The sequence below is a fragment of the Oreochromis aureus genome, linkage group 18, assembly GCF_013358895.1.
Source record: "Oreochromis aureus strain Israel breed Guangdong linkage group 18, ZZ_aureus, whole genome shotgun sequence".
In the NCBI taxonomy this organism is placed as follows: domain Eukaryota; kingdom Metazoa; phylum Chordata; class Actinopteri; order Cichliformes; family Cichlidae; genus Oreochromis; species Oreochromis aureus.
The window spans coordinates 24,142,865-24,163,931 of record NC_052959.1 but is presented as its reverse complement, the minus strand read 5'-3'; the positions used below and the strand labels follow the sequence as shown (position 1 = coordinate 24,163,931).

Sequence of the window (21,067 nt, the reverse complement as noted above, 5' to 3'; positions counted from 1 at the left end):
GAATCCCACTGTATAAAACCACTGATCAGTTATCCAAGGTTACCATGAGAAAGTATCTACACTGTAGATAGAGTGAACTTGATATGCAGCTTTATTTTAGTCGCTGAACAGGACTTCATAAGCATTTTTATAGTGTCAGTGCGTTTCAGAACACTTTTAATGCATCTGAAATAACAGGGCTATGTTTTAATGTATGTGGTACTATCTAATTAGCAGTTTGTGTTATGCAAGGCACTGCAGTCTTTGAATACAGCTTGCTAACTGAGCATAAACTTACAATACTAGATGAAATATTAATTGATTAGAATTTGAGATAAGAAAATGATAAAGAAATATGACTAACCTGCCTTTTTTAAAAAGAGTTTCTAACTGAAAAGGCTATATGAAAAACACAATCATCCTAAAGCCTTCATAACCATCTAACAATTTGTATTCAATTTATCTATTCAGTTGCATTGTGCCATAAGAAATATTAGTGCCTACCAAGGTGTAAAGCTTCGGTGACCCTGAACATTTTCCTTAGCCTAGATTATTACAACAAGTGGAAAGAAATATCTTTTAAAGAAAAATATCTGCACTGTTGTGGTTGTACTCTTAAGCTGTGCAGTTGCAGTACAAACAGCCCTGGAGATGATCAATTGTTCCCCGCGGTTGGTACTGGATGATTAAGTATCCCCTTTGTGTGTACAGCATGTGCTCTTTAACCCTATAGTTTATCATAAGATGCTTGCTGTGTCATTAGAAAATCCCCCTCTGCTCTTAGTGGGTGTGTCCCAATTCCTTGGAGCTCTCCTATTTAGCACTGGGTTGGGAGGTGATGAAATATTTAATCCTGCTGAGAGTCTGCAGGAGAAATCAGGCTTTAATTACTGTCCCCCATTGAGAGCAGAGGTCAAAGGGCAGGTGGAGACGGTACACGGGAGCCACTTAAGTAGTTGCAGAACAGCAGAGAAATAAATGATTAGACTTCATGGAAGCCTCAGCCAGAACACTGTCGATTTGATTTGAAGTATAATAGGACGATGCAGTTTTAAATATAATTAATTTAATCACTAATTATCTCTGCTGTCAGTCACATTACTCATCAAGTAAGATGGATAACTATCTGTATTTAAAGATATAACCCATGAAGGACTGCACGTCTGCATGTTTCCTTTGGAGAAATAAAACACACATACTCACAGTAAATATTTGCTGCAGCATGTACACTGATTCTCAGCTTGCTCATATTAGTACTTTATATTCCAAATCAATCTGCAGACAGTGAAACAAAAAACTAGCGCTGGCTCTCCCTGGGTGGCTCCTTATGATATGATGATGCAGCTGTGCTACGACTTAATGACAGGCACAGTATGAATAGAACTGGTTTCCTTTCCTCAGGCAAAATACCAAGTGCCAAAGGCTATGAGGTTCCAAGGGTAAAAACTCTTGTAATGTGGAAATCCAATTCACTGCTTCTTCTCCACAGAATATTTACAGCACCAAGAAACCGAAATCTAGCGCACAATACATTTGCAATTTAATAAAACAGTTTTGTTCTTCTCTGTAACTGATGGAGACAATAAAACCTCCTTTACTGGTTTTACTTAAAAGAGTTTTCAGTGCTAAACTGCTCTCCTTCTATAAAATATTTAAAGTAGAACACTTCCTATACTATTTTCACTGCAACGGCTTAAATGCAAAACTGACTCATGAGTTTAATGCTGGCAAAAATAAGTGTTGTTCTAAAAACCTTTTTTCTGTAATTAGTGCAAGCATGTTAATATGCCCTTGAGCAGCTGACACCTTGTGACCTCATGCTGAGTTCACAATTTACATCATGAGTCATTTTGACAGACCAGAGTCATTTAGTCATTTCCTTGATTTAGCATGACATGAATGAGCACCGAAAAAACAACAAACAACAGATGAACAACTATGGCTCTGGTAGCAAGAACAAAAATCCTTTGTAGCTCATGTCTCTTTTGATATGATACCAATCGGGGGAATTGGAAGAAACTTGCATTCACATTGATGATGGAAGGGGCCTTCAAATCATTTACTAAAGTATAAGCAGTTAAAGCACAATGCCCAAATACTCCAAGTACTTAAAAAAAGGGGGGGTCTACTTTAAGTACAATAGAGGTATAATATTAATATATGCTCATTTTGAATGCTTAATCAACATATTAAAGGATACATCCGCTTCTCTTTGTACTTGATCAATCCCAAAGTGATAGGAAAAAGTATCAAAGCTACAAGTAGTCAATGTTGCAGTACTGCAATATTATCATATTAACTTACAGTATTTTGCAAAAATTTAGGGCCAGCCCTCTTTTCTTCATTTTTTGCCAGACAAATGAGAAATGGGTGCAATGACTTATTGGTACAGGTGCAAGCAAAAATGGAATTACAGTATAGGCAAAGGAAAAAAGGTTGTACAATTGAAGGTCAATTTTTGGTATGACCACCTTTATTCTTCAACATGGCCTGGATTTTCAAAGGCAAGCTTTTCTGTCATTTCTTCAAGTAGTCTTCAGGCTTCTTGAAGGACGGTTGAAATGTTTCTTTGGATGTTGGCTGCCTTTTGTTGCGTTCTCTGTCAAGATGATCCCACACTGCTTCAATATTGTTGAAATCCATGCTCTCTGTGTTTTTCTATCAAGGTATGATTTTACTGCATTGAGATTGTGGTTGGGATCATAGTCGGCTGAAATATCAAGCTAATCAGTGGATTTCCAGATGGTATTGCACGGTAGATGAAAATTTGATGTTTTTTTTCTGCTTTCATAATTCCATCAGTTTTGACAAGATCCCCCAAACCATTGGCTGAAATCCATGTTTTACAGATAACTGTAGACACTCTCTGTTGTACCTCTTTCCCCTGACCTCCCCCATGCATATTGATAATAGTTTAACCCAAAAAGTTGAAATTTGGATTCATTACTCCATAAGACATGTAGCCACTTATTTTCAGTCCAGTTATTGTGCAATCTGGTGTACCTCAACTTTTTGTCCCTGTTTTCGGTCCATAAGAAGGGCTTCTTGACAGCCACCCTGCTACTGAGGCCCTTTCTGACGAACGGAAAACAGTAGATGAATCAACTGAAGGTCACATCCATGTCTCAGGTCCTGTGTCAGGTCTTTTCAGGATTTTTATTTATTTATTTTTTTCTGGAAATTAATTTTTAGGGCTGTTACTTGTCTTATATTCTCCAGTTTCCTCAAACTTTTTAAGGACACAGTGCACACCATGCTGGGATTTAAAAAAAATTGCCAGCTGATAGCTCTTTGGCAATCACCTTATTAGTGCAAAAAAAATGACATTTTAAGTCTGTCAAACTAAGTTATGATTTGCAGTTTTTGTAGATTTCATTAAATAAATTGCAACAAGCTACATGTTCCCCCCCATCAGGCTCTCTGTAATAAAGTACCTAAATATAAAATTTTATATAGTTTATTTGCCAAGTTGTCTGTTACATGTAGACACAACTGTCGTTCATTTGTTGAGTTAGGATCCTTGTTAATACTTGGGTGCTAGATGGCTTAACCCCCCCAAAAAGTATTCATCCGAAAATGATCAGGCATGAGGGCTGGACTAAAAATGAGTGAAACATCAGCCAATGTTCAATGAAAAACTTTTAGAAACCTTTAGAAATCATGGAGAAGGATTGGACAAAACCCTTCTTTTTAAAAAAAGGAATTAGGAAAAAACTACAAGGAAGTCCTGCTCCGTGGAAGCAAAATATAAAGAAATTAGGGGCAGCTCAAGACTTTTGCACAATAGTTTAGTTCAAGTTTCAGGACATTTGTGTGAAATTCTGTAATAAGTAAAACATTCTTGAGAATAACAATTGTTTTGCAAAGTCATAAACAGACTTTAAACATTTACTATGAAAATCTAACCAGTTCATCTTGGAGTCGATGTACTTTGTAAAGTTTAGAATTGGCGTGACCTGTGTACAGACCAACAACCCAAAATCATCATTTTTCTTCACCACAACAGTCATTGAAAGCATATAATGCTGTAATTACACAGTGACTTTGACCTTTGGATACCAAAACCAGCTGATGTTGGCCTCAAAGTTTAGAATGGCACATGAATGGATTGACCGACATCTCAAATGTATTCAACACAAGTGTAATGGTGCTTAATGCCAAAACCATTGAAATTTACTCTCCACCAGAAGATGGAAAGACGGAGAGAAGGAAGGATGAAGTGAAAAGGTATGCCAGATGAATGGTATAAGCCGTTAAAAGTGGTCTGCCAGAATGGCCGGCAGGGCAGACCTGTATTCTTGGTGTAGCACTGCAACCTGAGCTGACACCAATTAGGCCTCCTCCAGCCTTGCTGTCCGATAGATTTCAGCTCTGTCGCCATGTGACGCCAACCAATTATGGCGGCATCGACTGGATTGTGACCTGAAACTCTGATTTATTTTTCATGTGGGCTGATAAAGGGAGAACTCTGGGCAGTTTGAGTAGTTGAGGGAACGGGGTATGGGGAGCATTTCAATCACTGTCTCTCTCACTCAAATGCTAATCGGCTGGCTCTACAGTATACGTCTGATTTAAGAGTGGTTGTAAGTAACACACTTCTCCTGACCCAGCATCCTTCCTCTGTACCCCTGTCTTCTTACTTTTTATATTTCCCTGGTGTCCATAAAGCTATAAAGCAAACAAATTAGAAAGTGCCATAGATTACATTTGCCATTAAATCGTAAAAAGCGCTGAGTTGTGTCATGTTTAGGCACAGCTATTAGCGTTTGCTCTGCTGTGATCAAATAAAGTTAGTGCTTATTTTAGTACTGTAGAAAATCATTTAACTGATTTCAGGCCGTGGTGAAGTAAAGAAAATCTGATGCTACAGGGTAGAAACTATATGGGAACCCGGCCTACTTTAATATGGAACTGAAAGTTGTATATATTATACATTTTTCTGTTTATGCATATGCATTTAAGCTTGCTCAAGGCAAAGGTTATGGCAGAAAGAGAGGAGGACTGATTTAGTGGCGTGAATGATAAGGAAAGCATCTCAAATCACTTATGTCTGCATCAACATGTACACATCTATTTTGATGTTACGGCGTGAGGAGGCGTATTCTGGCCCTGACGAGGGGCTATTGCAAACATTAGTTTAACGCGTCATGACTGATAGACAGTTCGCTAATCCTCTTAAAGAAACAGTGTCCCCTCTGGTAAAAATTGTTCCCGGCTATGCGTGTCATCCCCAGAGATTAGAAGCAAATTCCAAGTTGGAAATGTTATACCGATTAGCAATTACACAAATGAAAAATCGACTGCCTCCCTCAGCAGTGACAACGTCTGCCCAGATCCATCTGAAATATGATTCGACTTCAGGATGACTGCAGGATGCTGAAGTAAAATGGACATTTGTCGTCTGTTATGTCTTCCTTTTTAACCTATCGTGTGATCTTCCAGAGCGCTCCCCCCTTCCTGTATTACAGCAAAACATCTGCTGTTGGAAACTCAAATGTCGGGAGCTCTATTACCTCCTAAACTCAATCAGCATGCAAGATTGCGTTATCAAATCAAGCTCCATGCTGCTTTGCTCTGTAGTGCTGTGGATCAGTGTTCTCCCTTGTCAAATCCTTATTTCACAGGGGCTTTAAAACTGATTTCTTAAAGTGTTCAATTTCAAAATGAGCTACCCACTACTCTAGAAAAGATGGCTACTCCTGCAACATGAGCAGTAGCGCAAAAATAAGTAACTATAGTGTGAAATTTAACTCCTTGATAAACAGAATCTCTCAGGCTGACTGGATCAGCCAAGTTCGAAAATTTATGACTTCAGGCCATTCTTCCAGTTTCTCCAGGTGCTCGGACATATTTGCAGCTTTCGACGAACCTCAACTTTAAATCGCATCTTAGCCGTCTCACCCTTCTAACCCAAAAGAGATTAGAGAGGTTGTTATTTTTTCAGTCTGGGAGATTCATATGAGTACATTTATCATTACTGTCCAGACAGGAGATCCCAACAGACCGCCTAACTCAACTCCTCTGAATGGAAGCTACTTTAAAGTCACCTTAAATTTTCAAAGGCATCGTGTGTCACTTGAGCTGGGGGTGGAAAACACCTTCAAAAGCCTGCCAGTATCTTGTCTTGGACCGGCATCATAATCTCCCCTGTTTGCTAACCTACACCACCTCTTTTCTTTTGCATTTCTTATTTATCGAGGCACTGGACGCACACATGAAGGCAGAACAGGCAGTGCACTGGCCTTTACGTCCTGTGAGATTAAAGAGAAGTGAGAAAGTGGGAAAAGAAGCATGTACCTGAAAACCTCTAAAGTTTAGACATGAAGAGGCTTTGCTGTGATCAAAGGATTCCTCAATTAGTTTTGAGGTGTATTTGTGCCATGTACTGAACTCTACTGATGAATTTTTTTAATGGATTGTCTTGAGACTCATTAAACATATATAATCCTTAAAACTAAACGTCTCTATCAAAACACGCTATTTTCTCGGTCTTTAATAATTAACAAGCACTGAATGTGCGAGTTTTAAAGCATTACTGCACAGTTGTGGCTCAGCTCAGAACAGAACGGGTCTCAAACTAAAGTCGCTATCTCCAAAGCCCAATCCATTTCATCTTTTCCTGAGGTGCACATGCCTTCCAACGGGAAACAAAAGAGGAGTCCAGCATGCTAATGAATGGAAGCTCCAATTCACAACACACTGTTAATTATAATTAGGGGATTGTAATTACTCAGCTGAAAGAATGGCAGCCTGCATAAGGCCTTCTGAAGTGTACCTGCGAGAAAATTAAAAAGCAATCACTCTGTCATTCTTGCTCAGGCCTCTCTGTTTGGCGCTGGGGCATTAATCTGGGCAGCTGCACATACGGCAAAACATGAGCTGACAAGCCTGACTAAAGATCTCCTGGCTGTAATCTTTAAAGGAATCAGATGAGTTGATAGTGTAAAATTGAGTTTTACAGCAAGCCAGAGTGTTCATTCCCACTCACTCCTCTCAGTCCTGGTGGCTGGAATCACAATATGTTACTGTCCAAGAATATAAATCAGTGCTAAAAAAATAAAAATAAAAAATAGGTTCTTCCTTTGGAAAACTTGGAATGGTTAATTCACCACATACTTCTAAAGGGTGCATGATAGTGCGTGCATCCAGTGAGCAACCCCAAACCTACCCCTGTTCTTACAGAACCTGTTCTGGCTTCCCACTGTTCAGTTGTGTTTGATGTACTGCCTGGCAAAGCAACTTACCTGGGCATTGCTAGTCAGATGTTTTATTATTCTGTGCACCCCCAACACAGTCGGCCAGTACTAACTATTTAAAGAAGGAGCTCAGCAGATAGATGGAAAGACCAATACTGCACCCATCTGTTTAAGGCAAAGCTACATCCACCTGCCTGGAATCCAAAGCTCAATAATTAACATTTAATATCTTGTTCCTGCCAGTGGGGAGATTATTTTTTAATTTTGCACTTAGCCAGGCTAATTGATTGTCCCGGCTTCCAGAGCTGAGGTACACTAATACAACCAAACAAATACAATTGGAAAATAACAGAAGAACAAGCGAGACGAACTCCTGCCAGAACCCTGCAGCGGCCTGCATAAACCCTAATCATGACTTTTTGGCATTTGAACAGAACAACTGTACCGTTTCTTTAACAATGACTAATAAATCCTACATTTCCCCGGAAGCCTGTGATGACTCCAGGTGGGCAGTCTGGTACATAAAACTGTACAAAGGGAAGAGATCCTGAAGCTAGCCTCGGCTCCCCCAGCTTTGTTCTGATCTTCAAAGGCTGTGCTCCTTTTTCACAGGATCAAAATCCACAAACAAACAAACTCAGATACATAAAGTAAGGTACTGAATTTCCCTGGCAACTTTCCTTCAAGATGAGGCATTGATAAATACAGGCTCTTTGATAGCTATTTGCTGTTGATGACATTTTAATATGCCATTTTGTCTTTTTTTGACTGTGTGCCTACCTGACTGGGGCACCTCTGCTCTGTGCGGGCTTAAGCAGTACAGTGACTGTGCTGTCTGTCTGGTTCAGAGAGGTCTCCTGGTCATATGCTGGCATGGAAGGAGCTAAAGAGGAAACCAAGCAGAAGTTTTGTTTTAGTTTATAATATAATGCACGATATGATATTATAATAGGATGCATTCATCAGGCATAAATCCTGCTACAAGTTCAACATAAATGTATAACTGTAACAAATTTAGCTTTACATGGCTTCAAAATGCAAGCTAATGCAGTTATAAAAGTTATAATTTTGAAACCACAATGTAAAACCAGTTTGTATAATGTTCAATTTTTTACCAACGAATATACAATATAAAGTCCTATAATCCATCCCCAGAGATTGTGAACACATTCACCTTATGCACCCACACAATAAAATTTATAGTCCTGACTTAGAAATAAATTAGCACCTCAGTTTCCCATCAATCTCCTGACTAAAGGCATCCATTTCTTTCACAAGCCTGGCAATAAACCAACAAGCGCGAAGTTGACCCTGTGACACACTGAATGACACAACCGCATACATGTGGTACCTCATGCATAACAGCAATTATATTGTATATGAGGTTGTGTTACATTTTTAACTGTTTTAATATGTTTGCAACATTTTATTTCAATATCATACAACAGCAATTTTAAATAGTCAACCATTAAGGTCTGTAGGGACTGTTTTTTATATCAGCTTGGCTTATATACATGTACATTATAACAGATGCTGCTTTTGAAATTGTCAGCATTTTGTTTGCATTTGAAAATAAACGATTAAATCTGGTCAATTTGCAGAATGAAACCTTTAAAAAAAAGCATCAGTTTTCGAAAATTAGGACAAAAAAACCCAAAAAACTACAAAATATATGAGTCTAACATGCAAAGTACACAACGATCCAAGTTTGGTTGAGCGAAGGGAAATAACATTTTGCTTTCACACATTTTGACACAAGACCTCTAGAAGCAGTAAGCAGTACACTGCTCGTTTGGCATCGTCCACACTGTAACAGGTCTTGCTGTTGACCCTACTGACCTGAAATCTTGGTGGTGAACTGGGTGATGACAGGGGGGCCATAGCCCTTGGCTGTGCTAGCACGCAGGGTGAAGGAATACGTAGAACCCGGGTAAAGGCCTGTGAACATGTGGGTGGTCTCGTTACCCAGCTTCACAACCTTCCCACTCTGGTTGGAGAGGTCCAGTTCAGGGTCAAAGGAGCTCACCGCTTTGTAGGAAATCTAGGAAAGAGGAAAATTTACATTCTCACCATGGCCTCTGGTACTCCGCATTCAGCACTGTTTATCAAGAACAAGATTGGTATTCATACCACGAACGCATTTTATGTTTTAGGCATTTAAGCAACTCACCAAGCTAAATCATGTACACGTCCTTACCATTTTGAGGTTTTGCATCCCATTCGAGGTGTGTGTGTGTTATCATACTTTTCCAGTCTTTTTCCCTTCTGCACGTCTAAAATGCCAAGAAGCATTTTTTAAAAGTCTCATGCTGCATTTCCTCACTTGCATGACCCTGAGTTACCACCCTATTTAGGAATACCTGTACAGTAACTAATGCAATCATTTCACCAAATACAAATGAATGCTGCCTTCCACCAGTGAAACAGACAAAATGATTTGCACATGTAATGCAAAAAAGATATTGCTCTGTGGAATTTGGATTTAATTCTAAAGCCAGTGCTTCAAGCAATTTTTTGAAAGGTCTTGCTTTGTGCATGAGCTTCTGACTTCATGTCAACAAGGTTTTATGCTTATTTCCAAAATTAGGGAGCTACAAAAGGTCTGTGGAGACACGCTGTCTCATTATATGGGTTGGTATTGTCTGTAAAAGCATAGGTACATATTTTTAAGGCAAAGCTGATGCAAGCTTGTGGTTTCAAGGAGAGAGAAAATATACTTAATGTATTCCTTCTCCATTAATGAAAGCAGGGAGCTCTGGAGGGAAGCATTAAGGTGAGTGTTTTTGCTAATATCCATTTTGAATAACTGTAAAGTTCCACTTTAAGAAAATGCCTCTGCTCGTAAAGGAAAACCTCCATTATAATTCCAATTAAGGAACACAAAGGGAGTTTGGAGTGCTGCAGAATTTGTGTCCATCAAGTTTTGAAATGCTTCTAGGCTTTCTCATTTAGTCTTTGTCTCCAAAATGAGCTTGTGATGCCAAATCCTATATCATAACTTTACAGGAGAGGAATTTGGAATGACTTGTCAACACTGGGCATATGGGCAGGCTTTTAAAACCATAACATAACTCACGGAAAACAAATAATAGAACTTATCCAAGCAGATTAACTGGCCAATTATATATATATATCTCCAGGTTTTCAGACCACACTGGTTTGGATGTGTCTGACAGAGGTAAAGGACTGTATAAAGACATAAACATACATGCCTATATCACCTTCAGCACCTCTGAAAAAAAGCAAAATAACAATGGAACATAAATTCTATTTGTTTAATTTATTTGTGAAAAAACACCTAAAAATCAGTTGAGTTTTAATTGACAATAAGTCAAATATGTATTATAAAAACACTTTAGTACAATGCAGTGTATTTTTGTAATAGTTCGTGTTGCCACGAATGGCCGCTGAATTTCAATTAAAAGAAAATCTGCCGTATATCTTTCAGTAAATGTTGGCTCATGTCTGTCAGAAAGGCTGTCAATAAAATAGCATTCACAGAGCACGGTCAAAAAAGGAATGGGGCTGAAGTCTCTTTGATATCAAGCCTTGTTAGATATATTTCACTTTGAGTTCTTTGATAATGTCAAATCAAAGCAAGGTCTTGACTTATAAGAAGCAACTTCTGGAGAACACAGGCAGAATAGATTCAGGGTTACTTTTCTAAAACCAGGCTGGGATGTGGGATGAGGGGAGACACCTGGGGCGAACCGGCGGCTTGCTAGGTTTTACTCGTCTGTCACCCCATTTTAAATGAAGTGATGTGAATATTAAACCCTACACAGGATCTTTGGAAAACCAAGAATGGAATGCATTTAAATGCTACTCCTCACTTATGGAGCCCTTAATGATCAAGCCTCTTTACAGAACAGTGCTATCATAGTCTTTGTTATGATCCTTCTTTTTTCGTTTCTTTTTCCTTCCATTTCTTGTTTTGCTACCACCACTTATGTCATTATTGTGTAATTATTCATAATTCCATAATTCCTGACTGATTTTGAAGATTATCTCATGTAGCTTTTTGCGTTTTTGTCCTCTTCCCACCCTCTTATCTCATTTTCATCTACATGTTATGACCCTTCCCTTCACCAAGGGCCCTGTACTATGAAGCAAGCTCAACATATGCATCATTTTTCTTATCTGGCTTCACTTAGCCAAACATCAGTGGTCACATACATCAACTCAACGCCTGGTTTTCAAATGTAGCTATGAATGTGTTCCCATGTTAGTGGTCACATTGGTTGCATAAACATGGACAGGTCTGCGGACAGCAGAGTGACACATTTGACAAAGAACTTTACAGATCAATAGAAATTGTTCTCCTATCAGCCAACAAAACATCAATTCATTTCCAAGTATCTATATTCTTTGTAGACTGTTCTTTTTAACATCCTGTTCTCTAATGTTGAATGTAGGTCTAGAGTTTGTTACTATGGCGATGTACCTCAGTGCATAAAATCACATCTGAAAAAATGTAAAATCCAGGTTCAAATCTACCTAGAAAAGCTGCCCAGCTAAGCTCTGAATGCTGCTTTGTAGTAAAGCCCTCAAATGTATGGTTAGCCTGTGTTTTAGACTGTGGGATTTTCAGGCGATCTCATGTGTCCTGTGTTTCTCTTCATCATCGTTTGCTGGTTTCTCCTTTTGCAATTTCCCAGTGTGGACCCGTGCCATTTTGTTTACTGGATTTCCTTTCTCTATTTCTCCATGTGAGTTTTAAAATACTGAATCCTTAAAAAAAAAATTGCTTTTAAACGCCACAAATACCAATAAAGTACTTGGCTCTCAGAGAACAGATGCATTTGTGGTTTCTAGTGTTTCCTGTAGTAAAATGGGAGGCAGAGTCTTTATTTATGGAGCTCCTCTCAGTTGAGGTTTAGGAGGCAGACACTCCGTTTTTAAATTGGGGCTTAAATTTTTTTTTTTTTCGATCGACACCGATGAATTTGATAAGCTCATAGTTAGGGCCAGCCCAAGTGACCCTGAACCATCACTTGGTTATGCTGGTATAGGCTTAAGTTGCAGTGGGACTTCCCTTTACGCCAAGCACCTTTCCTCTCTGTCACTCTCCTTGCATTTATATTGCCACTATTGCATGTCATTAACTTTTTGCCTTCTCTCTCCCCCACAGTTTGCACCTCTTCCTTTCTGCTTCCTCCATTTCTCCGTTCTGCACACATTTCTGCCTCATCAGCACCGTGTTTCTAATCTGTGGTTACTCCCCAATCTGAACAGTGCATAAAGTCTGTTTTTCAGTGCTTAACGTTTTTTTCCCCTTCGTCTCTCCTCTTATTTTAACAAGTTGAATGAGAGGAGAGAGGAGCATGACTATCTGACATTTAGTTGAGTCAGATGGTCATACTCCCTGAGCCTGGCTCTACTGCAGCTTTCTAACTATTAAATGGGAGGTTTTCCTCCCCACTGTCACCAAGTACTTTGCTCAAACTACATCATGTGGCTGCTCTCTACAATATTTCACGACCAATACCAAGTTAAAAGCCCCAAGATTTGGTGATCTATGTCGACAATTACATTAAATTCCATTTTCTTCTAAAATAAAAGCTGATAAAAGTGATTCAAGGTGAGGTTAGAAAATCTATAATGCTTTAATGTATATTAAAACCTGGAAATGGCAGGATGTCAGTGACTTATTGCTTTCCTTTTACTAGGCACATTACAATGCTGTTAAGGCTTTAAGACAGAAATAATAGCTGCAGCATGTAATTGATGGAGTGGGTATTTCATAAACTGAAATGCATTCGCCTCAACATAAATGAGAACCTGACAAAGTGGCGTTGCAGCCCGTGCCATTGGCTCTAAATGCTTTTACCTGTATTATGAAATTTTTAAAAAGATAAACAACTAAAACATGATGCTCTAAAGGCAATTAAGTGCACTGGAAACCCACCATTTCTATGGACATTGTTTTCCTGCTCTCTGCTGACATCTCTTAGCGCCGTGCAGCCGTGTGCGAGACATAACACTCCACTAAACACACTTGAATAAACAAGGTCTTGTTATGATTCTCACTTTAGGTCTCTCCGCTTTGATTCAGATGTCCCTGTGCCGTTGAGAGAAAATGCATTTTACATTTCAGTCGCCTTATTGTATGGCAATAAATGGAGCAACATATGCAGCAACTCTATTTGGATTATTCAATCGGCTTTCCGTGAGTGAGGAACGTTTCTGTCGATGCTCGATAACCTAGTCAAAATACCAAGTGTGTGCAAGACAGGACAGGAAGGAAAATCAACAGAGAAAGATCAATCTGTGGGAAAGGCTGGATGATTACTTCCACCTTAAGCTGGTTAAGATCAATGCGTACATATAGTGTGAGTGTGTCTGGAGACTGTATTATTCAAGACTATGCAGCTCCTGGACACCGCATACAGGAGCTGTGTGGAGTCTAATGTCAACAACAACTCAGAGCTGATTTGTGATGCATGTGGGTTGTTCAAGAATCTAAAATTCTTTAGAGGTCATTCGTGTGTTAAAGAACAGAAGATGATAGCAGTTGCAGTTGAGATGTACAGCTGACTACATGTGGAGTGTGCTACATTTAAAAAAGCCTGTTTAAAGCGATTATTATGAAAACTGAACAAAGTAAATCTTCCATAGTGCTTTGGGTTTAACCTGCTCCACAAGTAGGCTATAACTAAGAGCTAATGTGGTTTATCTAATTATAACCTGTTTTACTGCAGTGCATAGTCAAGATGATTGCACTTTAATGACTTCAAAACACAGACCTGAAACATCAAGTAGATTACCGAGGCATAAGTTCACATTAAGTAGGTACTGAAAGAGCCAATTGTGATGATTATGGCGCAAATATTCTGTATTAATTAAGAGCATAAAAAGACTAATAGTTTAATGCGTAAATAGCAGCTTTGTGAGGCTGAACCTAGACACATCAGTGCTAACATCATCAGACTAACACGCTCACAATAACAAAGCTGACTTACTGATATTTGATATTTACCAGTACCCGACTGGTGCAAAACACAAAGCCCTCTATACTCAAGGCTGCCACGAATCATCATTAGCGCTAATTCGTAAAACTAGGCAGCCAATTGGACAACAAAAATTTTTAACTAATGTCTTTTGCTCAGGCAAAGGACAAGGGATAATCAAAGTTATGAAAATCCATCCTCGGGGCGAAAGCTTAACAAAGAGAACATTAGTGAACACTAATATTATAACTAAACCAATAACCAACCTGCTGAATTTTGCTGTCAGCCTAGTTTGCTCACTTTATAATTATGTTAATCCAATGAATACATTATTTTCTTCCCCATTTTATCAGTAGTGCCGGAGTTAATTCACGTGATATGAAAACATTAAACTGTACAGTGCTTAACAAATTTATTAGACCACCTGTCATAAAAACAAGAGAATAAATATTATGAATTCTAAAACTAAAAATTACACCATTACTAACTGACTCCGTGTTTTTACAGCCATGTTTGAGCCGGCACACTGGACTTGAGAAATTAATCGAGCGTAATGTTCTACCACGGAAACAAAATTGTCTGTTCAGATATGCAAGTAAATAACTGTAATTTGGCATGTTAATCAAAAATTAATAATGTGCTTTACTGTTTGTTCCACTTTTGTGTGAAACAGTAAATTTGAAAATTCATGGAGAACAGTTAAGTTTTTGGCATTAAAAACACATTTACATTAAATAATCTGCATTTCAAAAATGATTTAGGTAAATAGCAATATTGTTCATTTAAGGAGTCCTTGGCATAAACCTTACATTAGGTGTGGTCTAATAATAATAATAATAATAATAATAATAATTAAATGTGTTCAAGGCAAAAGGCAAAAAACCATGAGCCAAATCGAAAGAGTTAGTCTGTTTACTGTTCGAAAGCGTGGATAGTTTCTTAAGCACTTGCTAGCGACTGTGTTAGTACCTCATACTGAGTGATGATCCCATAGGTCTGCGCTGGTTCTCTCCACTTCAGGATGATCTTCTCCTCATAGGCACTGCCCTGAATGGACTCCAGAGGAACCGCCCCAGGCACTGTGGGAAACGCGTACACGTGTTTATAACTACAGAATGAAGCAGTAGTTTACTTTAGTTTCGGTGTTTCCATTATTCTTTTAATTGTTTTTTACCTAAACTATGGATTAGCTTTTAACTGACCTGTTTTTTAATTCCTTTTTTTTTTTTTATTAAATACTGAAATTGATTGACTGCTTTCCAAAAACGTGAGCAGAGTCGAAATCTTCAAGGACTGAAACAAGTTTCTAAAAAGTTTTCTCAGAAGGATTTTCTTGCCACATATTTGACACTTTTCACCTTTAAGTTAAATTATTGCCAATAGAAGTTGATGAAAGCAGCTGTAGCCCTTTCCACTATGATTTACTAAGCAAAGCACCTTAAACTAATGTGCATACCAAAAAAAGGCTTTTCAAGGATGCACACTAATAATGTGAGAAAGCCAACATCAAATGCATTTTTTTAAAATAGGAATTTACAAGATTATTTGAAGTCAGTGTTACTCAAGACACTGTTATAGATGTTTTACAGCAAACCTGAACACTTTTCATACAGATAAAAATGGATAGAAAAGATGAAGTTGTAAACCCACGGGAACAGCAGGAATCTTAATCTTTCTGCAATGTTTACTTGTACTGAGATACTGCCAAAGAGATCTAGTCCTTTAACCCCTCATGCGAATTGCTTTCATTCTTTAAGCGAAAGAGACTGATGTGGAGATGTACTTTTTTTTTTTTGGTTTAAAGATTTATCTTGAAGAACACAACTAGAGCTACACCCTGCCTGTACACTTTCTCCCATGGGACCCTAAGCACACAGATACACATACAGAAACACATAGCAGTCAGATACTGAGAAACAGTTGCCACTTTCAAGTTTCCAACCAGAGATATCTGAGCCAGACATGACTCTTTTCGTCAGCTGAGCCTGTTATCTGGCGGCCGGGGTTCCTTGAGACTTCTGTAGAGTTCATTTCCTGTGTCTGCTGAGGCAACACAGAAGATCTTTCATCTTTGAAGGAGGTGAAACAACTATCCGACACAGAGGCTTACTGTCTGACTTCTGTGCTCTCCTGAAAAATATTTGGAATATCCCAGACTTTGTTTGTGGCTGTGAATCGGATGAGAACCTACACATCCTAAAGATCGAAACATCAAAACTGTAAAAACAAAAGCAAGTTGCTCAGCTGTTGGAGCCGCGTTTTCTTTTATTAACTCTTAAGAGAAAGTGTGTTAGTGTGCCATTTAATTTTGATAGTATGGAATTAGCAAGGCTACATTACTCCAAGCGGATAATTATTAATGCATACTTCTACAAGCTGGAATTTTAGATCACAGGTTATGTATTAGTCAACAATTAATATAATCAGTGAGCATCCATGCTTGATGCTATAGTAATTAGCAATATTGTTTGTTTAAGGACAACATTGCAAATCTATATATAATTGCATATGATGTGTGAACAAACAGTTATAGATTAAATAAATTATTATAAATGCTTCTACATATATTCACTACAGTGCAAGTAGGTCATAATCCAGGTTAGAATCCAGTAGTAAATTCAGTCAGATGACTCATTTTGAGAAGTAAAGATCAGATTATTGAAAGAAGAAATTAAATGCAAGTCTTTGGGGGGGTTTGTTTTTTTTGAAACAATGACATCTAATATAGTTAGTACATGTCTGTGAACAGGTGGCCACACAACATCTCCACACACACAGACTACTAATCCTCCAGCCTGTTTCTTAAGAAAATAAGACTTTTAAGCTATTTACATTTATGCATACTGTTACGACCCCAGCTGACCCCAGTGTGAGGTTCCCTGTGTGCTTTGTGTTCTCTCTGTGATGCAGAAGATGGCAGAAAAACTGGCCAGTGTTCTGCGGGGCAATTTAAACCCCGCCTTCTGAGGCCTTGCTCCATCTCTTTGGTTCCTTTTTTTTTTTTGAGTTACTGTCTTAATTTGTTTTTCGCCAGTTGACCCATGCACCACTTTACACCACTGACATACACTTACACAAATCATAATTATTATAATAAACCCTTGGGAATTGTTCAGTTGCTGGCATGTCTCCATTCTTTGTTGCAGCCTACGAGCAACTAAATTGTGTCTCATTTGTTGCATAGTGAATTTAACACAGACTGTAACAAATGTCACGTCTCTACCCCCTGATGTCAGTATCACAAACCCAGTGATGGAACTGGTGATTAGCTCAGTAGGATAAGAAATGGGGAAGCTTAAACTCACAAGTATGAGTCAGAATTGAGGTGCACGGTTATTTTTTTCCTCCACTGTTGAGAATGTTTAAACTGCATTTCGTTTTATTATAAATGATTAAGCATTAATAGAAAATATTTATCTCTCTGAAGTTAAAAAGTAAATTGAATATGTCTAGATGATGTTGAAGTATCTTGAACTGATGTCGGCAAAATTTCCACAACTTTCATTTTGGAACTATTTTGTCAACCATGAATAGACATTGACAAACACAGAAATGTCTGCAATGCCTGGGTTTCAGTGAGTTTTAGAATGCAAATAGCATCTAAACGTAAAACTATTTTTTTCCTGCCCTGTTAGGCTTTATAGTTGAGCTAAGAAAAAAAAACAAAAGACTATTGATGTTACTTACCGTCCTCATCGGTCTGAACCTCCAGCTCTGTGCTCTCCTTGACACCCTCCGGGTTGCGCAGCACCAGCTTGACGCTGAGGTTGGTGAATGGAGAGAGATTGTGGATAGTGTGCTGAGGATCACGGCTCTGAGTGTCATAACACACTTCCTCACGCGTCTCCTCCTTGCCAGCTACTCTGTACCGGTACTGGACAGTAAGGTTGTAGCTGTGGCAGCGGGTCACGTTATAGCCCAGAGGTTCCCAGCGTACTGTAACCTGTTTGGACTGGATGTCCACCACCTCCAGCCTCCGTGGGCCGTGCATAGGCTCTGGCAAAATCAAGAGAGAGAGGAAGTGTGAACTTACATCAAGATAATCAATTAGGTCATATTAAATGCCAGGTGTTTCAGGCCAGATGCAATAAAATCAAAATTACTGAGGTTTACGTGGGCTAGAGAAAGCTCCTTTTCCTTTGGGCCAAAAAAAAAAAAAAAAAAAAAAAAATCCAGTAGTAGATTTTTCATAACACTTCAGACCCAGTCAATACTTTCATTCATATTAAAATACCACTTTTTTCTGTTTATAGTTCATATTTCCAGAAAATATTTTAAAATTTCAAAGGCACAGACTGATACTGAGCACTGCCAAATCCCATTACCGTTGCTAACTTGGGCTCACAGCAACTAAAGGCACCAAGACACCACAGGTCTGTCGCTGGAAACCCTCAGCAGGTGGTGTATCATCCCTTCAGAGCGTGCCATTCCTCTGCTTCTTCTGCCTTGTCCTCCGCCTTTTCTACTCTATTTTCCATCTCACCCAGTGGCGGTCAGCTATTAGCACCACACTGATACAGAGTCAGCCAACCTGTCAATCCAGGCAGGACACAACCCCCACTGCTATCCTATCACCTCTAATCACATACACTGTGTCTCCTTGCCTTTTCTCTTCCACTTTATCCATTTTCTCTCTCCTTCCTTCTCTCTCTTCTCCTGCCATCTCTTTTTCCGTGGCTCCCCCCTTTCTATTTCCCGTGCTCTCTCTTTCTCCTTTCCCCATCTATTTTCCCCTCTTGCACTCCCTCTCTCCCTCCTTTCCTACGGGAGGAAAGCAGCCCAAGCACAAGGTAATGGGATCAATTTCCATTCCAGGTTAAATTCGCAGTCCATTTCTCTGGAACTTAACACTTTACCACCTATTAGGAAGAGCCAGAGCTCAATTTCCCCGTTCCCCAGGAGACACAGTCCAGCAATTCAGAGGCGGCCACGGCAGCCATGTTTAACATTCTAGAGATGTGTGAAGGGAGACTGGACTCAGGCTAGAGAACGGTGTTCATTTTTATAGATTGTATAAAAGACAGAACAAACAAGCAAGAAACCAACAAACACTGTTGGCAACATCTTATTATGATCACATTAGACGTTTCTTTTTGTTATCTTCCGCTATCCAGCGTATTACTACTGCGATAAAATGTCCAAGGTTTATCAAAAATCCTTTCAAATGATCTTGCAGGAGTTTGAGTTAGCGCTATAGAAAATCTACAAGGTGGAAATGAACGGTTTCAAAAAAATTAGGTCATGACATGTGAAAACTCGGGCCTGTACAAGTGGAAAAAGGGCTCCTTGATGAACGAAAGATCGAACGCTTGCCGATTTCACGAGGAGAAACAACGGATGTGATTTCTCCTGCACTTTTACAGACAAGATGAAATAGCATTAGAAGAGCCTGAAGGAGACAGAGGAAGAGCTGTTGAAGGCAGATTGGGAAAGGGATGTCAATGTGCAGTATATAGTACATGAAGCACAAAAGGCTACAAATGTGATGCCTCACAAAAGGCATAATCTCTTTCTAAAAGGGAAAAAAATGGCATCTATGATATATTCAAGACGGATTTGCTACTATAGTTCACATAAAAGTAAACATTCCACTAAAATTCCTCATTCAGCACGCGTATCCATCAGCTTTAATCGTAACTTAACAAGCAGTTGAAGAAAATATAGCTATCTGGTGTTGGTTTACTTGTGTTTTATCATTTCTTAGCCTGAATTTTACTCTGCAGCTAATGCTGTACTCACAAAAATGTAATCACACCCTCCAAAAACAAACAACAAAAACAAAGATTCTAACAAAAAACTGGGAGCAACTGGCAATGAGAAACAGGCTTCTTCACTCGATTGCAGTGTCGGGAGAGCCATCCAGAAAATAGAAGTTTAAACCCCTTTATTTGCGGAACTATCTGTTGGCCGCACTCTGTAGGCAACGGTTACACTAAAAGCACAGAGAATTGCAGGGTGGCCAGGCACAGAAATCAAATTAAACCAGATGCTCTCAGAGTTACAAATGCACCAAAGTGTGAATCTCAAACAGACGTGCACAAGCGACTGAGAGTTAGTCTCATTTCTGGAGCGTTCAAGGAGAATGTCACACTTCCATCTTTGTGGAACATCATAGATAATGTCCACTGCACCCTAATTCGGGCCAATGGAGAGCTGCCAGGATGGGAAGCACTTGTGGAAAATATAACTGTGCTGAGAAACAGCCATAGCCCCACAAAGAAGGGACATTAATTTATTTGTGTCTATTTGTTTTACTGGCGGTAGGATTATTAGATTATCGTTTTTATTTTTGGGTGTACAAGTCGCAGGAAAGGTACACAAAGGAACATCGGCCGTTTGGAAGCAGCTTTTATAATTATTCTATAGCCTCTGCCTGGAGTTTTGTAGAGAAAAGGCTAATTGTTTGTTGCCCCACTGGCTCCCTGTAGTGCAAATGCCAGCTGTCTGAGGGAGGCAGTAAAACGAGAGGATCTGTGGCAGAACTTGTAACCCATGATTCAGAATGACTTCATTGCTTGCATGAACAACAAGGTGCCTTATCCGTTTTAGAGCCCGGTCATGGATGACTTTGAAGAAAGAGGAAAAGGAAAAAAACACCTTGCATCCTCCTCCCTCACTTAATCTGAAATGAACAGGTCAGGCTGAATGGCTGATATCCTTTATAAGTCCCTTCATGAATAGATGAAGACCATGCAGCCATTCTCAAATGGGCCCACAGGCCCGTGAATGACAACTGATGAGATGAGCCTATTACCCCAGTTTACTGTGGCTGCAAGTTTAGTTTTATTGACTGAACAGTAAGAGGCTCGGTATCAAGAGCACAAACAGAAATAACAACAAGGAATAATAGGCTAGCTCTGAAAATCCATACCATTTTTTTCCTCCCCACAATGCTCTCAAGCTATCACAGTCTCAGGGCGACATTGGGGTGAAAGTACTAAA

The 21,067-nt window shown here is 39.1% G+C and overlaps 1 protein-coding gene across 5 annotated transcripts in view; it reads right to left on the bottom strand.

Moving 5' to 3' along the window:
• Positions 1 to 21,067, bottom strand: part of LOC116313381 (receptor-type tyrosine-protein phosphatase mu) — a 158,286-nt gene that overhangs the window by 59,695 nt on the left and 77,524 nt on the right. For all 5 annotated transcript variants that reach the window (XM_031731057.2, XM_031731058.2, XM_031731059.2 and 2 more), the window contains 4 exons: positions 17,813 to 18,121; positions 15,095 to 15,204; positions 9,015 to 9,216; positions 7,956 to 8,058 (listed from right to left, as the gene is read on the bottom strand). In XM_031731057.2, coding sequence (XP_031586917.2) covers positions 7,956 to 8,058; positions 9,015 to 9,216; positions 15,095 to 15,204; positions 17,813 to 18,121 — 724 coding nt within the window. The remainder of the gene's footprint in view (positions 1 to 7,955; positions 8,059 to 9,014; positions 9,217 to 15,094; positions 15,205 to 17,812; positions 18,122 to 21,067) is intronic.